This window comes from Piliocolobus tephrosceles, chromosome 5 (assembly GCF_002776525.5).
Source record: "Piliocolobus tephrosceles isolate RC106 chromosome 5, ASM277652v3, whole genome shotgun sequence".
NCBI classification, from domain to species: domain Eukaryota; kingdom Metazoa; phylum Chordata; class Mammalia; order Primates; family Cercopithecidae; genus Piliocolobus; species Piliocolobus tephrosceles.
Window position 1 is genome coordinate 102,113,397 of NC_045438.1, and position 23,663 is coordinate 102,137,059.

The window sequence follows — 23,663 nt, forward strand, 5'->3', positions numbered from 1 at the left end:
GTAGTTAGTGCTTTCTGCGTCCACTGACCAAGACAGCCTTTAATGTTTCCCTCAGCGGGAATCAACTTTGGACAGGCTTGTTCCTAATTCCAGACCCCGACCTCTCTTTTTCTAGACCAATTGCTTTAGAAATCTGTATTTGTAAGTTCTTTCACTATCCCTTTGAGATGTAAATCTTTCTAAAAGCCTCCTATTAGTTTTACAGTCTGAGTTTTTACTCATGAGACTTATTGACTATCATGAGAATAGCACAGGAAAGACCCTCCCCCATGATTCAATTACCTCCCACTGGGTCCTTCCCACAACACATGGGAATTGTGGGAGCTACAATTCTAGATGAGATTTGGGTGGGGACACAGCCAAACCAAGTGGTATTGAGAATGACATTCGGACAGAGAGGAAGAATTCAGATTTTCTTTCTTTCTGTAATTGTTTTCAATTGTAAAATGGACAAGAGCAACTGCAGAGACACATTAGAAAAAACTGATTCTTCTTCTCCCACTTCTGTACTAAACAATGTTACCAGTGTGATGTAACTCTATTTTTTTCTCTCATATATATGTGTATTTGTTGCATTTTTTGTTTCAGTTTTAAACTTGTTAAATGTGAATTGCTTCTAGAATTTACAAGTACATACATCAAGTAGAAAATTAGATATATGAGTCTAAAATTCACAAGGGAAGTATATGCAGGGTGTATAAATTAGATATATGAGTCTAAAACTCAGAAGGGAAGTGTATACTGGGTTTATAAATTTGGCTGTGTAAATATTACCTAAGCCATGAAGGTAAATAAGAGTGCTGGGGAGAAAGTGTTGAGTCACAAAGAAGAAAGTCCTAAGGAAATCCAACCTTTAACAGATGGTTTTATAAAGGGGAGTTTCCCTGCACAAACTCTCTCTTCTGATGTCTGCCACCATGTTAGATGTGCCTTTCACCTTCTGCCATGATTATGAGGCCTCCCCAGACACATGGAACTGTGAGTCCATGAAACCTTTTTCTTTTGTAAATTGCCCAGTCTAGGGTATGTCTTTATCAGCAGCATGAAAACGGACTAATATGATCACCCTCATCCTTATTCCTCGAATATGATCAGTCATCCAGTTTGGTTGACTCTGTCTCCCCAAATGTCTTCTCTTCTTTTAAGAGAAAGAGTCAACCTGCCTACACCCTGGCAGCCCACCATCATGTCTTGCCAGGATTATTGCAGTGAGCCTCTAACTGGCCTTTTACAATCCACTCTTGCTTTCCTGACATGCATGTTCTCTACATAAGATCAGAGAAATACCTTCAAAAGACATTCTGACATCCATTTCTCAAAACTTTAACATCACCAGCAAATCTCTGCATAACCTGAACTCATTTCCCTTTCCAGCATCATGTTGGCCACTCTTCTTCCTCAGAAGCTTCAGCTGTCATGGTGTTCTTTCAGCTCCCTAAACTGACCAAGGTCATTCCCATCTTAGCCTCCAGATCACCACTCTGTGTCCTCACCTTTCTATCTGGCCAGAAACTACTCATTAATCAGGTCTCAACTATTATGAAATGCCATTCATGAAAGCCTCCCCTGGCATTCAATAAATATCTGTTGGGCAAATGAGCCAGTAATTCTAATCATGTGATTTTTCCATTAAAGTTATTTTTCTGATTAAAAATACATGTGCTGATAGAAAACCTAAAAGGTACAGAAATATTTAGACAACAAAAATATACAGAGGTACCCATTCAGATCACTATTGCTATAGTTTGATATTTTAAATATTCCTTCCATGTTATTTTGCTGCTTCAATAAAAAATCAGTAGTTTATAACTGATATTATTATTGGTCTTGTAATGGATATTCTCTCATTTTCTTCTGTCAACTTTGGTCTGTGATATCTAAATTGAAAATAAAAATTGTAATCTCAAAATTTTGTTCTAAATTATTACAACCAACAGTATTTGAAAATAAAGCATGGAAACACTAAGGTATATACACACGTTTATAAAGAACCAGCAGTTACAAAATGGCAAGTTGCTTGGATGCAACCTGCACAGAAACATAAATCTTAGAGATGTCTGAAAAACACTAGTCATTTGGGCATGGTGTCAGCACAAAACATCAGCATCTCCCCCTGGCTATGCTTATGATAGGATCCTTTTTGGGAAATTGGAACATGCTTTCATCTGAGATAGGATTTGCCTGGAGATGGTCTTTGGCTTGGAAGGCCTCATGCTCTTTGATTGCAGAGTAGGAAAGCACCTAAACGGCCTCTGGGGAGAGCATGTTCTAGTGTAGCCCACCTCACCCCCAATAACCTACAGGGCATCAGAGATGCTGTAGCTGGGGTGAAGGAATGCCACTGCAGCACCAATTCCTAGTGTCCCATCAATAGGCTTTATTGTTCTAAAGTCTTGATTTTCTGATGGCTTTCACACCCAGAAAAACAACAGGGCCATTTATTGCTGATCAGAGCACCATGTTTGCCTCACTCAACAGCAAGACCAGGAAATCCATCTAGTCAAGGACTCTTGGTGGCCTTTCGTGCTGTTCTCCACTCTTGGGTTAATAATACTCAAGGCAGATTCAAACTTGAGCTTCAGTAGCGTTTATTCATTGACATGTGAGCTGCTTCTCCCTACTATCTCTAAGCTAGCTGCACCAGACAATTGCCTGGCTTAGTGAAAATAATAAGAGGTATAGTCTTTGTGTTTCTGGAACTGTGGTTCTACCTCCGATGCTATGCTAATTTTATTATGTTAATTTGTGTCTTGGTGCCATGTTAAGGGTTCTTGTAAGCCTTCCAAACACAGTTTTGAATGTGTTTATTTAAAAATTCTTGTGGTGATATGGTGAGGGTTGTGGCATGAGGATGCTAATCTGCATGCCCATCTCAAGAATTCTGGGATGTCAGCACTTGTTCTTGGGTCTGTGTGGGAATGGTGAATGGAACTTTGGAACGTATGGTTAGGCAAGTGAAAACACTCAAGCTACTCAAAGTCTTAAAGAGGATTTTCTCTGGAAAGAAGAGAATGTACCTGGATATATCATGGATTGAACCATATGAGATGACCATTTTTATAGGTCCCAGAGAGTAAAATATCAGCAATTTTCTACTGTTTAACTAATAAAAGAACCCAAGGATAGGAACTCTTTCCTAGGGTATGGAGTCATTACAAATCCCCAGGGTCAGCCTTTGGGGAACTTGCTGTAATATCCTAGGCATGAGGGGACATAAAGTTCAGAAAAACCAGGTTGTTTTTTATAGGTTGAAACTGTGTATCTCCCACTCCGATATATATGTATAAACTGTAACACCCAGGACTTCAGAACGTGAACTTATTTGCCAATAGGGTCATTGCAGATGTAATTAATAATTAGTGATAAGTAGTTAAGATGAGGACATGCTGGAGTAGGTTGGGCTCCTAATCCAATAAGACTGCGTCCTTATAAAAAGGGAAACTTTATAGAGACATGCACGCAGGGAGAACACCACGTGAAGATGGCCAAGGAATGACCAGAGGCTAGGAGAGAGACCTGAAAGACATTCCTTCCTAGTGCCTTCGGAGATAACATGGCCCTGCCAACACCTTCATCTTGACTTCTGGCCTCCAGAACCGTGAGATGATATATTTCTGTTGTTTAGGTCACTCAGTTTGTGATATTTTGTTGTGGCAGCTCTAGCAAGTTAAAACGTAATATGTTGGCTAGGAAAGCTGTGCTCATTTGAAAATAAGGCCTAAGGCTGGCTCAAAGCCCAACTTCTTAGTTAACTGCAAAAAACCATTTCACCAGCCACAAGTATGGAGGGTCATGAAAGGAAGGAAAGACTCAGGTGAGTTGGGAGGCTGTCTGTAATCAAACCAACATCTGAAAGTCCATATGTCTGTGCCTAAGTCCACAATGTTCCTCAAAGCCAGTGGAGCCTGGGGCACAGGGAAGGAGAGCCATGAAGTTAGAACCTAAACTTTATTTCTCAATCTTCTGGGCTCAGAAAGGTTGCCTGCAGTGTCTCCAAGGGAGTCTTCACTTTATATGCCATCATTGGGTTTAACTCACGGCTTGGAAAGGCCTTGAATATTGGATTTTGGATAAAGGCTTTCTGTCCTTTCTAGTCTGTGGATATTAAAGTGAAGTTATGATTTAATATGTGAAAAGAAAAATAGATTATTTTGCTAGCAAATTGGTTTTTTTTGGATCAACAATTTGGAGAAATGAATACACGAATTGGTTGCTGGGAGGCAAAGCATCAATCTCCAACAGCTGAGACTGAGTGTGGTGATGTAAGATAACACAACTCTGCATTTTCAATATGGATCTTTAAAAACAACATCAAATGTAAAATCCGCCAGTACTTGGCCTCCGCAGATAAAATGTGTTTTTTTTCTCCATCTAAAGTGTAGTAAGGAACTGTGGGTCTGTGGCTTCAGTAGTTGACAGAGCCTATCAAATTTTTATTAAAACCCCCAGAGCTGGAAACAATGAAGTGCAGTTTACTGGATCATGAGCAGATTTTCCTTGAGGGGAAGAATATGCTCAGTACTGTTGCTTCTTTGCAAACAGTCTTACAGAATGGGAGCAGCTGTTTTGCATATTATTTTTGTGATAGAGAGAGAAATCTAGTTTTTATTCTTTGCATACATAAGTGGGCATGCAAAAATCCACATAAACACACTGATACCATCTTCCTGACTTCACTCCTTAGGCTATCTCTCTATTCCTCATTTGCTTTTTCTTTCTTCCTCATTTGCTTTTTTTTTCTTCTCCATCCCTTTTTTGATTTGTGCTGTGAGGAGAGAGGGTTTCTTATACCTGAGCTTCTCCCTCCAGATGACATAAGGAAAATAGTAGAGGAAAAGATCAGTTCCTATATGGGGGCCAGAGGGGAAGTGAGGATCCTGGGACCAGAAAATGAACCATGGGCTCTTTGAGTTCGGAATGAGGAGGGGCAGTTTATGAGTAGTCTGTTACTCATTCTCTCATGGGTAGTTGCTTGAGCAGAATTTGGGCTGTGTGACTGTTGAAGCCACTGTGGGTTGAAGAGCTGAGGCACAGGGCTCCAGTGCAGACAACACATAAATCAATGCCAATTTAAAAGGGAAGAGTATTTTAACCTTGGAGTGTCACTTGCTATGTCTCAATACATGGTCCATTATTTAATCCTTAGGAAGGTTTCACTTAGGCCCCGCTTCTCTCTGTGCTTATTTGCTACAGTCAGACCATCTGACACGCTACGAATTGCAAAATGAAACAACCTCAGTGTCCAAAAACAGACAGGGGTAGGTGGTGGAGACAGTGCCAATGGAAGACATGCATCATGCTAATCACAGCACATTTGGCTTTTCCTTTGTGAACCTGAGGGTGAGGAGGAGGTGGTTACAATACAGAAGCATGGGGCAGTGTGGGCGCTCGGAAGGTGGGTCCCACTACCTCCATCCTTCCTGGTGAGGCCTTGGTGTAAGAGCTCTAACTACTCTGAAAGGAAAGAGAATAAAGTGTTTGGTAAGCTATCTTCCCTTAATTCACAGATGGATCTAAAGCCTCTAATGCTAAATGGTTATAATGCATCATTTGGGATAACAGCTATACTCTTTTCTCTTTACCAGTTGTACTCCAGCTTTAAAGTCACATTTAAGGAACATGTAGACTAAATACCTGTGAGCCTCTATTCTGTAATGGCAATAAGAGTAACGGGTCCTTTCAGGTGAGTTAATAACTAAGTTCAAAGTACTGGTTTGTTACTAGCAAGATTTTCCACTCAGCTGCTCTGGTCAGCCCCCAGGTTTTTTTGAAATATAACCTTAAAGTTTAAAAATTTACATTCTCAACTTTAGACTCTAAAATATAAATGCTCCATATATCTTCATTTAAGGGAAAACTGACTCATCAGCAAGATAAACTGTATAGAGAAGTACTGTTGGGAGACCTGTAAAGATGAGAGCTTTAAAAGTTTTGCAAGGGATAGCAAATATTTAAGTAGCTGAGTAGCAACTCGGTATATTTTATACCAAGGGCAATAGTAATACAGTGTGTTCTTTAAGTTTTTCTAGCTGACACTATGACATCAGAGCCAACTTATTCTCATTATTTCCAAGCATTTATGATAAATCCTATTTTATAACATCAGGTGTCATTATAGGTGTCATTAAATTGATTAAATTTAAACATGCTTCAGCATTCTTTTTTCCACTTGTGCTAAGGCTTAATATTTTGAAAAAGCTAGTACAGTTCTATTAAAGAAATGTCTAATAAAGAAACAGGAAATATATCCCAAACATTCCTCCTAATATAATACTCCCTGGAAAACCTAAATAAATGAGAGAATTTAAAATAGCATCACTATCAAATTTATAAAGTATAAAAAACTTTTCACATTTGATTTTAAATTTGTCAACCATAAATTATCTAAGTCTTTATGTTGACCTTGTTCTGATAAAAGAGAAACTGGATTTTATAATTAGTTAGCCATTTAACAAATTTTTTTGGCATATAGCGTTTCTTTGGGATTTCTAAACATAGAGGAGTAAAAACTCAGAAAAAATTACAGGAAGGGAAAGTAAGAACATAGGAAAGAAAGACATAAAGAGAAGGGTCTCCAATTCTTCCTGTGGTGCAAGAAATCAATGATGAACCATCATGTATACAAGGTATCCTAATTAGTGGACAGAATGCCTCACACGAAGTGATCAGACCACAAATATTTGTCATTGAATGATGACTCAATCAATGATCTCACCTAGATCTTCTCTTGGCTGCCACTCTGTTGTGCTCCTTGTAGAATCTGGAACAAAACTCTCTTGCTTTTGCCATTTGGGTACTTCCACGTCAGCATTCTACCTATCCCAAATGTGATTTAATAAAACCTTGGGGAAATTAAACGTAGTTCCCCCTGAAAGGTGGGGACTCTTTTTCTTGAACTGTAGTATGCAACTATTTGCTTGAGATTTTGGTGCGGTGCCTACTGGTTTTGATAAGAAGTCTATCACCTGTTGTGCTACCCAGAACTTCGAAGTATCAAATAATTTCTTTCTGCCCTCAGAGAGGCTAGATCTATGATATTATCAATGGCAGAACACAATGTTTTGCATTAACAAACTTTGAACAAAATTTTTAAAACACTGGGATAAAATCTTAGATTTGTAAGATACTGAGCAAAATACTTTTTTATTTTTGTTTTCGAAAACATAGCTTTCAGCATGGAAAGATGTTTAAATGCATGTGATCATGTATAAAAGTCTGAGAAGTTAGGAATTAATATGTTTTTTTCAAAAATACAATCACATAAAATTTCTATGTATTATAAATTATGGGAAAAAAGAAGCCATACCTTGTTATCCTTGTTATAATATCCACCAAGAGTCTGGTGTATTCCTTGTATTCCAGGAGGTCCCTGTATTATAAACAAATCAAAGACAAATATATACACATTTACCAAAACAATGCATATTTAAATAATATAGCTAAGAACTCTTGAAATCATATAGTAAAGAAAAAGGAAGTATCTATTTAGTCAAATATTCTGATTAATAGAGAAATACTTGGGCATTAACTTATCATCAGGCTCCTAAGATATTTCTAGGTTAAATCCTGCATGAATCCAAAAAGAGGTCCTAAGTGGGAGCATGTAACATTTTACCAGAAGGTCAGCCATCAGCATATTCTTTATTAAAAGGAATTATACCCATAAGACCCTCCCAGAGAAGAGGTTATAGCTCTTCAGTTTATTTTTGGCACTTCTCACAGGATTTTGATCAATGTACTATAGAATTGTGTGTTCCCACATGCTATTAACTTAGTAAATATGGGAAAAATGTTTTTCTCTTGCTTTACTTTTTTAAAGTAGTTGTATGAAAATGGGATGCACATGGACTGTTGGGCCAGAAAAAAGATGTCTGCTATAAAATCTCAGACTTCAGAAATTTAAATATTGATAGTTTTCAGTTGACCTGGAAATAATTCAGTAAGCAGTATGCTGGGCTTGGAGTGGATAGGAAAGAAGCAAAGACATTTCGCTGTCTCTAAGGCCTCTAGGAAGAAAGGAAGAGAAGAATTCTCCAGGTTTTTCAGGGATTACATTTTGGGGTGAGAGCCATAAAAACCACAAAGGTTAGCATTATTTTAGATTAAGTAATTCAAGTCAAATAGGTTCAACTATCTCAGAAAAGAGATTGCATATTTCATCCAGACCTCAAAAGCTAGGAGGAGAGAAAATATTATAGAGACCAAGTTTTTAACATGTTACTTTAGAAGATAAGACCTAGAAGGAAGATGATTAGCCAAAATCAAACAGCACCATTACACAAAGATTATTATTTTTCAAAGGGAATGAAAGCTTTGAAAAGTGGAGAAAAATTTTAAGAAGCAATCATTAGCTGCGCTCACTGATACAGGTAACACCTTAGGTATACAGAAAAGTTTAATGTTGGTTAACATTTACACCAGGTGTTTCTTATGAGCAGCTTGTGATTGAAGATCTCTTCTAATATGAAACCTTTGCATTGTGCCACTAAACATAAAGGGCACAAGAATGAGGTGATGGATACTTAGAAGCAGGTTGGTATAATTCTTGAGAAAATAATGGGCCTCAGGAGTAATGGTGTTGCCTATGATTGGAAAGACAAACGATGCTGTTACCTTGCTGACACAATAACGGAGCTATTGTAAGAAGAGAATTCTTATGGCATTATACATTTTTCATGTAACTTTTCATCAGCCAGCATTGTGTAAAGAATTCTAGGTCAGTTAGAGGAAGTAATGAAGGAAGCAATCATTGAGTTGGGGGTGGGGGCTGTTACACAAAGTATCTAGCTGAGAACATGCAAGCTAAGATCTTATTCTTGAAAGTCAGGAGACATGAGGTTCCATACATATTGATCTTTCTGCAAATATATAATGAGGCAAGGAGGAATTTTAGACACAATATGTAGTAGCATTAACAGGTGCTTAGGAGTATATGTATAGTAGGCATTTGGTGAATGTGTGTTGATGACAAGGCTGATTCAATCAAAGAACAGTGATGGAGTAGGTAAATTTAACTTCACACATATTCAATCTAGTTAAAAGAGAGAGTCTTAATTATTATGGCTCTTAAATATAGCATAACAATTAATAATACAGTCTCCCAAATAGAGTAGCAGAATCAGTGAAATAATAATAGCAAAGTTTTTTGTTGTTATTTTTTTGAGACAGAGTCTCACTCTGTCACCCCGGCTGGAGTGCAGTGGCATTATCTCAGCTCACTGCAACCTCTGACTCCCAGGTTCAAGGGATTCTCGTGCCTTAGTCTCCCGAGTAGCTGAGACTACAGGCATGTGCTACCATGCCTGGCTAACTTTTGTATTTTTAGTAGAGGTAGGGTTTCGCCATGTTGGCCAGGCTGGTCTTGAACTCCTGACCTCAAGTGATCCACCTGCCTTGGCCTCCCAAAGTGCTGGGATTACAGGCGTGAGCCAGTGGGCCTGACCAATAGCAAACATTTATATAGTGCTTATTATGTGCCAGGCATTATAGCAGGAGTTAACTAATTTAGTCCTTACAAGGACACATGAGGAACATCCTATCATTCTCTCTGATTCAAAGATAAAGAAAATGAGGGTTGGAAATGTTTAACTGGTCCAAGGTCACACCGCTGGCAAGTGGTAGGGCTAATACTTAACATCAGCATTGGGCCCAAGGCCAGCTCTTGTCTACTCTACTGTCTTAACTTAAAGGCAAACTAGGCAAAAAATCACTGTTGCAGTAATTTTCTTATCATGATGATGTGTGTACCCTAGAGAATACTGGGTGATCACTCTTCTATGTTCTGTTTACTTTACTGAAATTGAAAAAAAATCAACAAAACTTGAACATAGCACTTTTGCCAAGTACTACACTCCTGCACTGTGCTTGGTGCAGGAGGTGAGAAAGTAAGCACATTACCTTTAGCTGTAGCCCTACCGTGTAGTTGAGAGAGGCCCCTTTATGTGCTCCTTATATCTCCCATCTGTGTTCATACAGTGTCTTAACCGATGTTAGGGAGATTGTCCCTGAATATTACAAAACATTTCTCCTAGTCTGTGACTGTATTCAAATGTATCCTATATTTGTTTGTAGAGGTTGGGAGAGCAGGTGGTCTGAGATACAAGAAGTGTGAAGCCTCCCAAAAGGTTCTGGGAGGCGGTAAGGAAAAGAAGCAGGAAAGCAAATGTGTGGTAGGGTTTGCACAGCATAAAACAGGTAGTAGTGTAAATGAGAACAGTAAAAACAATAGAACGATAATGATTTGTAAAAAGTTGGATGAAATGGGTTATGATCCTTTACAGACTGGTCATCTGCAAACAGAGGATAGCTGTATTTCATAAGCAAAGTATATACTTCTCATTCAGGATCCTGATCTGGCTGCTGCTGAGCTTACCACTGGGGGTGGAGTGGGAGAATATGCGTGGCTCAGTACAGCTGCTCCCTTAAAAACAAAGGCAAGGGCACAACTCACTAAAAACAATGCCAAGAGCAATGAGGCTACAGAAAAGGTTGAACATTATCATTCAAATATTCACAAGATTAATAAACCCATAAAAATTACTTCTACATTTTCATATGTTCTGTTTTTGTCACAAAATGTCATATCTCCAAAGTAGTACTCAAAATGGGTTTGATTTGAAGTTTTAGGTTCTACCACTTAATCTCATCATGAGCATTTACGATGACACTTTCTTTCTCACTTTTTTAGTCTCTGGGATAGTTTGTGTACCACGAATTCCAAGTTTAATGTAACAGAAATTTACAGCCAACAGTCTACCCTGCAGGCAATACTTTATATAAACTCTCCTAGTGGTCCAAAGGAACCCTTCAGAGACTGGAAAGAGGCACCAATTAGAGTCTTCTGGAAGTCCCCCTCTACTCTGACTATAGACAGTGAGGCAGTGTCTCACTTGGTTGCTCTAAAGCTGTCAAAGATAGCGGTCATAAATAAGCTCTATGCATTTAAATGGCAAAAGCAATTCTGTTTACAACTGGAAAACAACCTTGGGGTTTCAGAATTGGTGGCTATCCTACCAGCCACATCCCAAGAAATGTGCTATTTTTCTATCTTCTATTCTGGTAGGAAACATGGCTGGAGAAGATCCAAGGAGTTGCTTCCAAGTTTAGCAAGAGTTGTCTATCTTGCAGACTGTCAACTCCAAGAAAGAAGTTAAAGACTTGTGGTAAGTGACAGATCTCTCAGCATCACATGGTGTTGTAGATGCTCTAGGGTAGTTGACAGAATCCTTTCTCTAAGGTTTGCATTTACAAGGACCCATCAAAAGACACTTAGATGACCCAGGCCCAGTGGTGAAGAGAGGCCAACTGCAGAGGTTATGTCAGCCTTGGCTAATGCTCTTAGGAGCTCTACTTGGAAAAGTGGTTAAAGGTTTATGGAAAGGAAAAATGTTCCAATATCTTGATTATAATAGTGACCCACAACATGGTTGTACACAAGTCGTGGCTATACAATGTCTACCTTTTATGGAGATTTGCTTTACTCTATTTGTATGGGATTGGGAGATATAGGACATCTGGATTAATGTGGTGAGTATACAATTACAGAGCAGCTAAAACATGCTAATGAACTCCAGGGAGAAACAACTGTTCAGAACCCAACTGTACTGATTCATAATTATCTGAGAGGCCTATAAACCTGGTATGGATAGAGATCCTGATGTCGTTTCTTACTGCAAAGAACTACAGCAGGTGTGATAAAGTGAATTAAAGCTATATTCAATTTGGGAAGTATATACTCTCAGCAATAGTTCTAGCAGCTTTTAAATAGTTTTTGGCTTAAATCTTGCTGGAGGTGGAAAACAGAAATACCATGATGTCTGCCACCGGACTTGTCAGACGCATAGTGTAAAAATGATGAGCTATTTGCATTATCATTCCCTTAGTAGATTTCAGTTTTGGCTGCACATTCCCAAAGTTTAGAAGTTGGGAAGAGTTCTCTGTTAAAAACCATAATCCTTAGTCCTAGTCTTAGCTGTATTTTCACTTTTTAGCCAATTCACCAGGTATGCTCAGCTTAAAGAGCAATGTTTTTGCCTTTTTTTCCCTCATTGTTCTTTGCCATAAGCTGTCTGTTCAAGTCAGAGCTTGAGCCTTCTGATTCGGCTTCAGCACAGCCTGCACACTGTGAATCAGGGTCTCTGTGGCTCCTTACTCAAATCCCCTGCTCACTTTCTGATCCTCAATCCTGAACTCTTTTCTTTTCTCCCTTACCTCTGAAAGTACCCTGTACCTCTTCATCTCTGTTGACTGAGTCTCCCTGAGCCATCTGGATGCCACTTATGCACCATAGCTCTTCAGTCTCCTATTGGAAGCATTTTTCAGGATTCAAAAATACATATTTTCAGGTTACATACAACTGCTTTTGGCCCTGTGGGTTTTCAATTAAATTCAAGAACAATCTTTGAAGTACCAAAAACCTCTGTGAAGGAAGTTGTACTAACCAACGCTCTTCAAAAGTGCTAAAAAATAGCTTTTCTGTAAGAACAGATAGAATGCTTGTTGGAAAGTCCTTTGGACTAATTTTCAAGAAACCTTTCCAGTGTTCTAATGGCTTGTAAAAAAGTAGAGATCAGTAATTATTTTTCCCTTTGTATTCAAGAAAAAAAAAAAAAGCAGTCATTAGGAAGCCTAAATTCAGACATAGGAATGGTGAGATGAAGCAATAATAATGGTTGGAAAAGGTAATGTCAAATGAGTTTTTCTCTCATTTATGTTTCCGTCTATAACACATTATACATAACTTAGTAAAGCACATTTACATTGAGTATAGTGGCTTATGTACATGTTTCTATTCCCAGTTGCAACAAAATCTTTTTGAGGGCAAGGAGTTTTCATCCTTTCTTTTTTCTTTTTTTTTTTTGAGACGGAGTCTCGCTCTGTCGCCCAGGTTGGAGTGCAGTGGCACCATCGTGGCTCACTGCGAACTCCACCTCCCAGGTTCACGCCATTCTCCTGCCTCAGCCTCCCGAGTAGCTGGGACTACAGGCGCCTGCCACCACGCCTGGCTAATTTTTTTGTATTTTTAGTAGAGACGGGGTTTCACCGGGTTAGCCAGGTTGGTTTCTATCTCCTGACCTCGTGATCTGCCTGCCTTGGCATCCCAAAGTGCTGGGATTACAGGCTTGAGCCTTTTAACCTCATTACAATACAGTCTGCAGTATCTCTCCTCCATCACCAGCACCAAATGTTTATTGAATTCGGTAGAATCATTGCTTTTATAAGAAAAAGTCTGTGGAGAAAGCCAAGTTTTTGCTTGTTGGTTTTCGTTTTAGTTAGATATGGTATCAAACAGAGCAAAGGGCTTGCTGCTTCCAAATTTATAGAAGACAAAACCAAAAGATTTAGATTAACCTAAGAATGTGGCTACTTAATTGAAAGCATAGCTATAGTGAGCTCCAGTTAAGTAGAAAAGAGCTCATTGATGGATTTTTGGACCAGAATTACAACATATAAAGTTGTAAAGTAACTCTGGAGAAAAAAACCAATAATGTTCTTCAGATAGAAAATATTTGAGGACTCAATTTCTTTTTTCTTAAAAAAATTACCCATCCTTCTCTGTCTTAATATTTGCTCAAATCTCTTGGGGTTTAATTACATAAATTAAGCAGTTATAATTGTAATGGATTTTTTTTTTCTGAGAATGCCTCTGCTATGAATTTTTAGTGATTAAAGGGATGCCAACACCTCCTTCCCACCAAAAAGAAAAACAAAACACCAAAAAACAAAACACAACAATTAGTAGAAACTCTTGAACTATAAAATGTGATTCCTAAAGCCAAGAGCAGATTCAGTGAGTATTTATATTATTTTTATATTTCAATATAGAGACCTCAAGCTCACATACTTGGGTTTAAATGGGTCACCCTAGGGAACATGGGTGGGCCAGATATAGGTGAAACATAAAGTTTCCTGGGAGGAGGTCTTTTTCCTTCAAATGTCTTGCTTACGCTCCAGGTTATGCCCAAAATGTCCTAAAGCAAGTCTTTTTTTTTTTTTTTTTTTTTTTTGGTGTTAGGTTTTATTGCCAGATCAAATGCAAATGTTCCTAGGAGATATAATACTAATGGTTCATGTTTTCACAGCTCTGGATAATTCTAAAAGTATTTTCACTTATATTTTCTTGGGTGGTAGGGTAATGTGACTGTAAAATGCATTATCTTATTTGATTCTTATAAAGACCAATTGAAGTGGGTACTATTATATTTTCCATTTAACAGATGGGAAAACCAAGAGATTTTTCCCCAAACCACATGAATGGTTGAACGAAGTCCAAAATCATTCCATTCTAATAGATTCATGTGAATTGTTCATTACATATTTCCCAAGAGCAAGGTGGGTAGGACAGAAAAGGAGAATAAAGGGATGGCCCTTGCGGGCTAAAGACAGAAGAAGACAGCACCAAGGAGGAAAGGGTGGCCCAGGACTCTACAGACTACGTCTCTGCCTCCACCACCATTAGGCTGAGGGCTTTAACTTTCTGGAAAGAGGCTTTGAGAAATGACTTGTGAGCCAAGTCTTCAGGTTAACTTGGATTGTAAGTGGTGGGGACTCAAATGGAAATAAGCTCAGGGAAAATTCATGTTTCAGTGCTAATCTGAAGGATCTGTTTCATTCATTGGTCAACACAAAAGAATACAGTTATGCAACTTGAATGCTCCCAATTTAAAAGAGATGTTTTCAAGTGCGTTTGTTCACATTGAAAATAGAATCTAATGAGTTTTTCCAGATGATGAATATGTATATGCATATATTTAGGCCAACATTCTTAGATGGATGAAGTTTCTCTATAAATACTTTAACAGAGGAAAATAGGAAGGAGGGGAGCAAAGCAGATAGAAGAAAAATTTACATGCAGGTGATAATAAAAGAGAAAAAATAACCCTTTTGCCTTGGAAATGGTAGGTCCTAAATCCTGGGAAAGAAAGACAAAAACAATGAGAAGATGGCAAATAATGATTAAATGAGGATAATGATAACAAAAATATTAATAGATAACAATAGTTACCATTTGAAAGTGACAACTGTGTGGCAGGTACATACATTATTGCATTTAGCTCTTACAGCAATCCAGTGAGGTGGTGTTTCCTTATTTTACACATAACAAAAGACTAAATATCTAACTCAAGATCATATAAATAGTAGACAAGAGCTAGATTTCAACTCAGGTCTGTCTGACCCCATGGCCTTGATCTTTTAACTCTTTCCTTTAAACCACCTCACAGTGAGGATGATGGGAAAATAAAATACCAATCATCTTAAAGCTGGTTTTTAAAAAATCAAGCAGGGCATTGTGTGGTGAAAGACCACAGGATTAATGAGATACACATCACTAAGGGCCAAGCAAAGAAGGGTCTGAGACTTGGTATAGATATGCCTTTTGAAAGGGCCGGGCACAGTGGCTCACGCCTGCAATGCTAGCACTTTGGGAGGCTGAGACAGGCAGATTGCTTGAGTTCAGGAGTTTGAGGCCAGCCTGGGCAACATGGTGAAACCCTGTCTCTACTAAAATACAAAAAATTAGCAGGGCATGGTAGCGTGTGCCTGTAGTCCCAGCTACTCAGGAGGCTGAGGCAGGAGAATTGCTTGAACCTGGGAGGCAGAGGTTGCAGTTAGCTGAGATCACACCACTGCACTTCAGCCTGAAAGACAGAGAAAGACTCCATCTCAAAAAAAGAAAAAAAGAAAAAGACTTGGATGACAAGTAGAGTCAAGACGAAAGTGACCAGAATGGGAGGAGGGTAAGGATAAGAGAGAGGAACAACACGGAGACACAGGGAAGTTCAAAATCATGGAGGGCTTCTATTAGAACAAGAGCAGGAGAAAGAAACGAGCAGCGTTAGGCTGAGAAGGAAAAGGAAGGAAGTCAGCAATCTCAATCAGCATCTTAAATAACTTTTGAGGTTTCAATAACGCCGAATGAAGGCTAAGGAAGCTTAGCACTTATAAGATGGTGGAAGAAAAGAAAAAATAAATATAATCAAAGGAGGTGGAAAAAATACTAGTTAATCAAGAGAGTATATTGCTTGGGGATGATTTTGGTGCACAGAAACTCCAATGAGCATGAAATTGCAGTGGAGAACAGTTGTGGGAAAGTTGTCACACTCAGGGAAAATGAAATATCCTTCACTTAAGACTACAATAGTGCCATTGTATTCTGTTGTGGAAGAGAGATTGTGTATTAGCATTGCAGGAGTCTGAAGAATTTAAGTGATACAGTACAATGGTTTAGGCATTCATCAAGGACATCTTTTGGGAATTTCCCCTACAAAAGATAATAACAGTTTAGTTGGAAGCTGGCAGCGACATACTTATTCTTGGTAAATGTCTGAAAATTCTGAGCAGTGCTGTGATCCATGATCTTGTCTTGTCTCACTAGTTTTTCCCCCACGTTGGCATATACTGGCACCATACCTTGAAAGATCTATAGCTCCTAAGTGTCTCAGTCTAAGATATTGCTAGCATCCCTGGTTCACAAGTTCAGAGGCAGTGCGATTAACAGGTGAAGGATTGCAGCAAAGGCAGCTCTGGATCTTGAATGAGAATTTTTCACATCTGCCACTTTGGACATTTTTCAAACTCATTCCCTCGTGTATTCCAGGAAAGTGCTCACTTGAGCTGGGCTTGTCTGCTTCTGGCCTGCATACTGAGCTGTGTAATTGAGGGAACTCAAGCATAGGCCGTTTATGGTTGTATGAATAAGCAAAATACTCAATATGTGATCTGATTGTTTTCCAAAATTGCACAGTCCCTGGTTTCACTTGTCATTTTGGAACAGAAGTGGGAGGATGAGACTGTGACAGTGAACGCATTCAATGGGTATAATTAACCCATTTCATAAAAGCAGATTTTCTAAATTATGCTAGGAAGCTTGCACGCTTTTTAATACTTTGTTTCCCAAGGCAGAAAAAAATATCTTTAAAGGTGCTTATTTCCCCATATATCAACCTAATTGGTGTAAAGCCCACTGCCTTATTGATAGAGTGGGACATTTTGACTGATTTCTATGGCATGATAGTTAGAAAAAAAAATGATTCCTCCCCTAATGCTGCCATTCTGCTTATCCATCCATAAAATGTTTCATACTCATCTCTCCTCAGTACGTCCTAAAAAAGGAAAAATATTATTTGTCAGTGTCCTGCAATATAAGGAGCAGCAGGAATCTTTAGAGTGCCTTGCCACCCACAGATGTAACATCAATGACCCAGTACAAGGTGATAAAAGCCACAGGGGCATGAAAACTAGCAAGGAGGGGAATGTGTGAAACAAATTATTTGTATCCAGTGGTGTCCTCAAAAGATCACCACCAACAAAAATCATACCTTAGGAACAACTGTGCCTCCATTCCCTTGTCTGACCTCAGGAATTTTTCAATATGCCACCAAAATCTGGAGGAAAGTTGGCTTACATGGACCCCACAGGCAGCCTGCACCTATGAATGCTTTGAGTTTCCATTTACTGTAGTTAGGTGATAACATTCATTCTCTTCAAAAGCGTTGGTAGAATGACACCTCTTCCTGAGTTGAGAAAATGCAAGTTCCAAGGCACCCTGCTGGGACTTAAGATAAGCAGGCTGGTGGCACTGGCTTATACACTGCCAAGTTACATAGAGGCCAAGAGCGTGTGCACAACTCGAATAGCTGGGGACATTCTGGACAGCTCTGGAATAATTGGGTGATTGTGGTCTTCCCTTTCAACTCAAATGTGTGATGTTAAGATTTCTCCCTTATCTGTAGGTTGTACTAATGATAAATCTACAAATGACAATTCTGGGCTCAACTGAACCCCGTGGTTATAGAGAGCGTGCTCATGAAAGTTCTAAAAAATAGTTAATAATTTTAGTTTTAAAACATGTGGCCCCATTCCACAAAGGATTTCAGTCAAACGAGAAGATACTGATGATATCAGCCAGTGAAGAAGTAATCAGTGATATGAACTGTTACTAATCCCATAGAATGTTTTTCCTGTTTCTTAAAATGAATTTGAACTATTCTAAGCATGCTGAAAAGTATAGAAAATAATATAAATTCCAATGAGTCCACAATCCTGTGTCATCAAATATTAACAATTTTGCCATATCTGCTTCGGGTATTTTCACTTTTTCATGAATTCATTGCAGACATAGCTGAAGACTCTTCAAATCTTATTTTCTGCCAACTTTTCTTCCATGTTTTAGGTCCCATAGACAATGCTGAAAACTTGTTGCTTCTCTAGTTACATAATTTCCGTCAGTCTTTCCTCTGATCATACTAAGCTATAGTTACTGATGTGCAGAGAAAACTGACTGCACAAATTGAGCTGAGCCCCTTATTTGTCAGGACCCAGAATTTTCTTATTAAATGAAAATAATCTCTTCTTGCCTACCTTGCAAAGTTATACAGCAGTAAAATTAAATACAGTATGGAGATCCTCTTGGAAACTATGTCATCAAATGCAAACTATAAGATTATTTAGGAGACAAATCTCCCTTTCTGAAAATTAAGGTTCTAATAAATCTGATTGGCCTTTGACTTCTCAAACCTTAATGTTTACCCGATGCAAAGAAATGATGTTTAATCCAGGCACTATCACAACTAATTACAAGTTTGGAGACCACAGATCAAGGATTTCAAATATTCTGTCTCACCATTGCTGTAAATAACACGTCAGTCCAGATGTCTTAATCGTTGATTTCAAGAACATAACACAAGATGAAACAGGCAGTCAGTGACTATACAAATATAATAGTCTTTTCAACCATAATGTATGTTACCACTAGTAGTAAAAAACATAGGAAGTTGGAAAGTGAGTAAAAATGTCCTGCTGCTGTCCATAGGGAGAGAAAAAGAGAAATAATTAGAAAATAAAACTTGAGAGCTAGTTTTCAAAATCTCAACCTGATACCCCCAGCTGCCTCACATGCATGTCTACGTATTCTGTGGTCACACAAGGTGACATTGGAATTTTAGCAATGTTGGGAACAGCTGTTTTGTCTGGGACCATTACCCCCATGAGGGACAAGTGGCAATAAACACGATTAGCCATGTCTCCATTTTATAGGTCTTATGTGTCTGTATTTTTAAATCTGAGAAAGTGTTATCTTACTTTTTTTTAAGAAATGAAATTCCTATTCCCATTGACTCAAATTGTTAGGTTCATTTTCTCTGAAGATATTACATTGCACAGACTTTAGTCATTTAATAGACAGAAGAGATTGTGGTTCTCTTGCTGAAAGGAAAACTGAGAAACATGACAAAGCCCTGATCAGTTCAAAGCTTCTAGAAGGGATGTTAAGAATTTGAATTGGATTCCTATTGATACATGATGAGCTTCAAAATGCATGTAGTCACATTCAAGGTATTTTGAGGGTATTTTAACAAGTAATCAAATGTTTCATTGACACAGTTTTTGTCATCTGCTTTATTCAGCAGTCCAAAAACGTGTTTCGGGACACTAAATTGTTTTAGAGGTGGATCTTGCTATATACTGGAAATAATAATTTTGCACTTTCAGTTTTCAGTGCATAGTAAACGAAGTTGGAGACGGAAGATACTCAAGTTGAGAATAGTGATGGATAACGGGGGACGAGTGCTGGAAGGCACTTAGTCCTATGGTGTTTTGAAGGCATGTATTTTCATTGCCACAACTGTTCAACTGGCTTAACCTATAGCCTAACAGAAAGGAAACATCAGATTTAGCTGTGGGGAAAAAGAAAAGACTTAGATGTGATGAAATTCTCCATCTCTAATGACCAATGTGATATCCAGTGGATTCAGTCAAGACTGAAATTAAATGGGCTACAATCAAACCTTTGTCAATTTTCTTGTTTTCTCTCAGCAAACAAGCCTATTCCCTGTCTACTCAAAGACTAAAGATAATGGGCTAAAAATAATATTACCTTCAGAATAATTTATTTGAATCAGTAGGAACAGTAATTTTGTCACATTAAAAAAAAAAAAAAAAACCACTGCAGACACACACACACACACACACACACACACACACACACACACACTTACAAAAGGGAGATATAACTGGTTATTTCATGGCTAATTGTATCTCTCCAGCTGCCCTACCCGCCAACCCTTCTCTTCTATTCTTAGAAGGCCCCGTGTGATGAAGCCATTCAGCTCCCAAATCTTTTCTGGCACTATTCTTTTCTTAGCTCCTTTATTGTTTATTGAATACATCAAGCTTTTCCCCACCTGAAGCCCTTTGCAAGTCCTGATATTTCTGTTTAGAAAGTTCTTGCTCTGGCCCTCACATGGCCAGCTCCTTCTCAAGGAATGTCTTCTGCTCAGAGACACCTCCCTGGACCACCTCAATGAGACGGTAATAAGAAGAACATATCCTCCTTCCAAATCATTATCACATTACCCAGTTTGTTCCCCCCATAGCACTTCACTCTAAACTGAAATTGTTTTGTCTATTTATTTAACTGCTTATTAACCATTGGTGTACTGCCTTACCACAGAGAGTAAGTTATAAAGAAAGGTAGAGACCTTATCTGTAGTTTGTTGTTGCTTTGTGTTTTTAACTACCGTATATTCAATGTTTGTAATAGTGATTAATACATGGTCGATAGCCCATAAATATTTGTTTAGTAAATGAATTAAATTTTACACCCTAAATTTACTCTTTTAACTGTGCAAACTGATGTTTAATTGTAACTTTCAGGACTGTGCAATGATTCATGCTTTAAAGGTAGAAGAAGTTCTACATTGAAGTCAAAATTAAAACAGAAACATGAATGTACATGTTTTAAATCAGACTTGTTTTAGAAAAGAAGCATACATTTCATTGGAGTAAGCTCCTACAAAATTAATACTGCAGAGTTTTATTGGTATTGTACAACAGAAGGACATTTTAGAGATCAATGAAGTAAGTATGGATTTTCACCTCAAAAGAGCATCAAGTTGACATTGAAAATGACTGCTGATGAAATAGCATTTATATTTAAATTTTAAGGTAAGCATAAATGCAACAAAATCCTCAAAATAATTTTTAAAAAATCATATGGATTTATAATAAACTTCAAACATCGAAAAATTTCCACTCGCCTGACATCCTTCAAAGAGCTATAGTCATTCTTTGACTAGAGCTTTTCCAACGGAAACAGTAGATGGAGCTGCTGCCCCATGTTACACACTTTTTTGAATTTCTGCTTTCAACCTAAATTGCTATGCACACAAATGTGACAAATGGAGCCCAATGCTCAATTCTCATACTGCAATAATGAAACAATGCATAAAAACAATACCAGAAGGAAAAAAAATGAAAGAAAATAAAAAGCCTTGCCTGTAACAGAAAGAAATAATAACACATTTTAAAATTAATGTGGTTTTTAATAAACGCTTTTTCCAGCAATGATGAATGAGAAGTAATGTCAAATGGGTGGGCTAATACCTACTTCCTTTAATGGTTCATTAGTTAAATTCTCCTACTTTCTCTCCTGCTTCGCCTCATTTCCAGCTGCTTTCCTCTCTTTTCTAAAGAAACTAGAAATCAGAACACTTTGAAATAAACGAAGGCATTCCAAGTCTTGAGACTTTCCAAGTCTCATTATCATAACATAAGTCTATTACTTTCTGTTGCTTATGCTACTCAGATAACTGGAAGGCTTTTTAAAAAGACAAGCTTTTATTGGAGTGTGAGAAAGGACAGTTGAGACTTAGAGAACATCACAACTAATAAAATGCAACAGCTCAGATGGTAAAGGAACAAGCACCACAAGCAAGGAAGAGGCTGCAAATCTCAGGAGAAGAAGCATCACTGACTCTTTAGACCTGATTGTTATTGTTACCTAATTGCGAATAACTTTGGATCTCTTCATGAGTGGATTTATGTATCTAGAATGAGCGTGCCATATGCAAAGTGATCTTTTATTTCCGCAATTGATTGATAGACATTCAGATTTCTGTTAACTAGATTTTTGGAAAACTGTAAAGAGAGAAAAGAAGTGTTGGTCTAATTACTGATTGAAGACAATCTCTTCTATCTACAGTGTGAATGGGTGTTCAGAATAATAACAGTGGAACTAACTTACATTTAGATAGAGCTTTACATTTAGAAGAAAGTTCTTTCACATCCATGGCATTGGGCCCTTGTAGCCACTGTGGGAAAAAGCAGGTGGGGTAGGTGCTATTATTTCAAATTTACAGAAAAGAAAATGGAGACAAGGAAATATCAAGAAAATTGTTCTGGACAGGCTAGTGAGGAAAAGCACTAAGTTCCTCACTGCCATCCTATGCTATCCTACACCATCTCACTGTCTGGAGTCAGCACAGTGCCATTCATTGCCATGGCAAAATCAAACACTGTTCTATGTATGATGTTTGAAGAAGACTAATCTTAGTTGAATTGTAAACTAGAAGCTTGTCTTTCACACCTGTAGTCTGGCAGAACAAAGGTTTAGGGATCAGTTCCTGTGTTTCAATTCTGTCTTCTCTGCTTGTGTCAGCTTGGGTAAGTTACTTGACATTTCCAAGTATCATTTACCTCATTATAAAATGAAGATAATTTCTACTTTTCAAGAGAGTTGTAAGGATTCCCTAAGACACTGGAAATATAGTACTTAATGCAGAGCTAGTGATGGTAATAAATTCTCCTTGTCTGCTTCATTCGTCTCTCCTCTGAACCTGTTTCCTCAGATGTTAGTGCTATTTCCTTCCCGCGGGAGATGCTTAGCCCTCTCATACTGAAAAACTGTTCTCAGTTGTAATCTTTATGTATTGAAATAAATCCAAGAGATCTCTATGTAATAGTTCCCCTCCAGTGAAGACTACTCATTTAGGACAAGATGGCAGAAGTTATTGGGGAGACTTTGGGAGCTTTTTCCTTTGCATAGGTAAGATCAGCTCTGGTTTTTAACAAGAAATTGGACAAATACTTTACAAAAATACATGTGGCTAACTCTGTTAACCAGGTTAGTCACTGCTCAATGACAAGCACTCTGAATAAGAACAGTTTCATTATATGCATATTGCATGTGTATAAATATCAAATAAGTCTTTCCTAAAGACACAAAAATTTGCTATTGAATATGGGGAGCTAAATTGGAGTGATATACATGACTTTCCATGAAACACTGATTCACAAAGATAATTTAATAATGCTAGTTTAATAAAACTACTGTTAATAAATTTCCCATTATTAGAAATCTTTTTTCTGTAGGAGATAAAATATCTCAGGGGACAAAACGTTGTCCTCTTACACACACAAACACACACACACACACACACACACACACACACACACAAACACATACACTTAGCCAGTTGTAGGAAATTTTCTTAGTAAACAAGTTGTCCTTTTGGTGCAAAAGTTTCATAAGAAAGTGAGAATATACAAATTTGGCTTCAGAACAAATAATCAAGTAGAAGGACTCGTTAAAACACTTTAATGATTTGAATTGCTTCAGGCCATCAGAGACTTAGATTCCTTTCAATTCAATTTCCTTTCAATTCAAGATTTTTAAAGTCTTCACTGACACTCCCCTAAATAACAACACTACGTTTGATTTCAGAAACATCTTAAACCCCTAAAGGGAAGAACATTTTCTTATAAAGTATGCTGTTATTAAAAAAAATAAAAAAATTCATGCCTCCTGGTAATTCTTATTCCTTTGTTCCTTGCCATCACACTGACTAGAATAAAGTCTCCCTCCAACTTTCCCAAAGACTAATTGC

The 23,663-nt window shown here is 37.9% G+C and overlaps 1 protein-coding gene across 2 annotated transcripts in view; it reads right to left on the reverse strand.

The window, feature by feature from the left end:
- Positions 1 to 23,663, reverse strand: part of COL19A1 (collagen type XIX alpha 1 chain) — a 341,119-nt gene that overhangs the window by 91,659 nt on the left and 225,797 nt on the right. For both annotated transcript variants that reach the window (XM_023230284.2, XM_023230285.1), the window contains exon 17: positions 7,307 to 7,369. In XM_023230284.2, the coding sequence (XP_023086052.1) occupies positions 7,307 to 7,369 (63 nt within the window). The remainder of the gene's footprint in view (positions 1 to 7,306; positions 7,370 to 23,663) is intronic.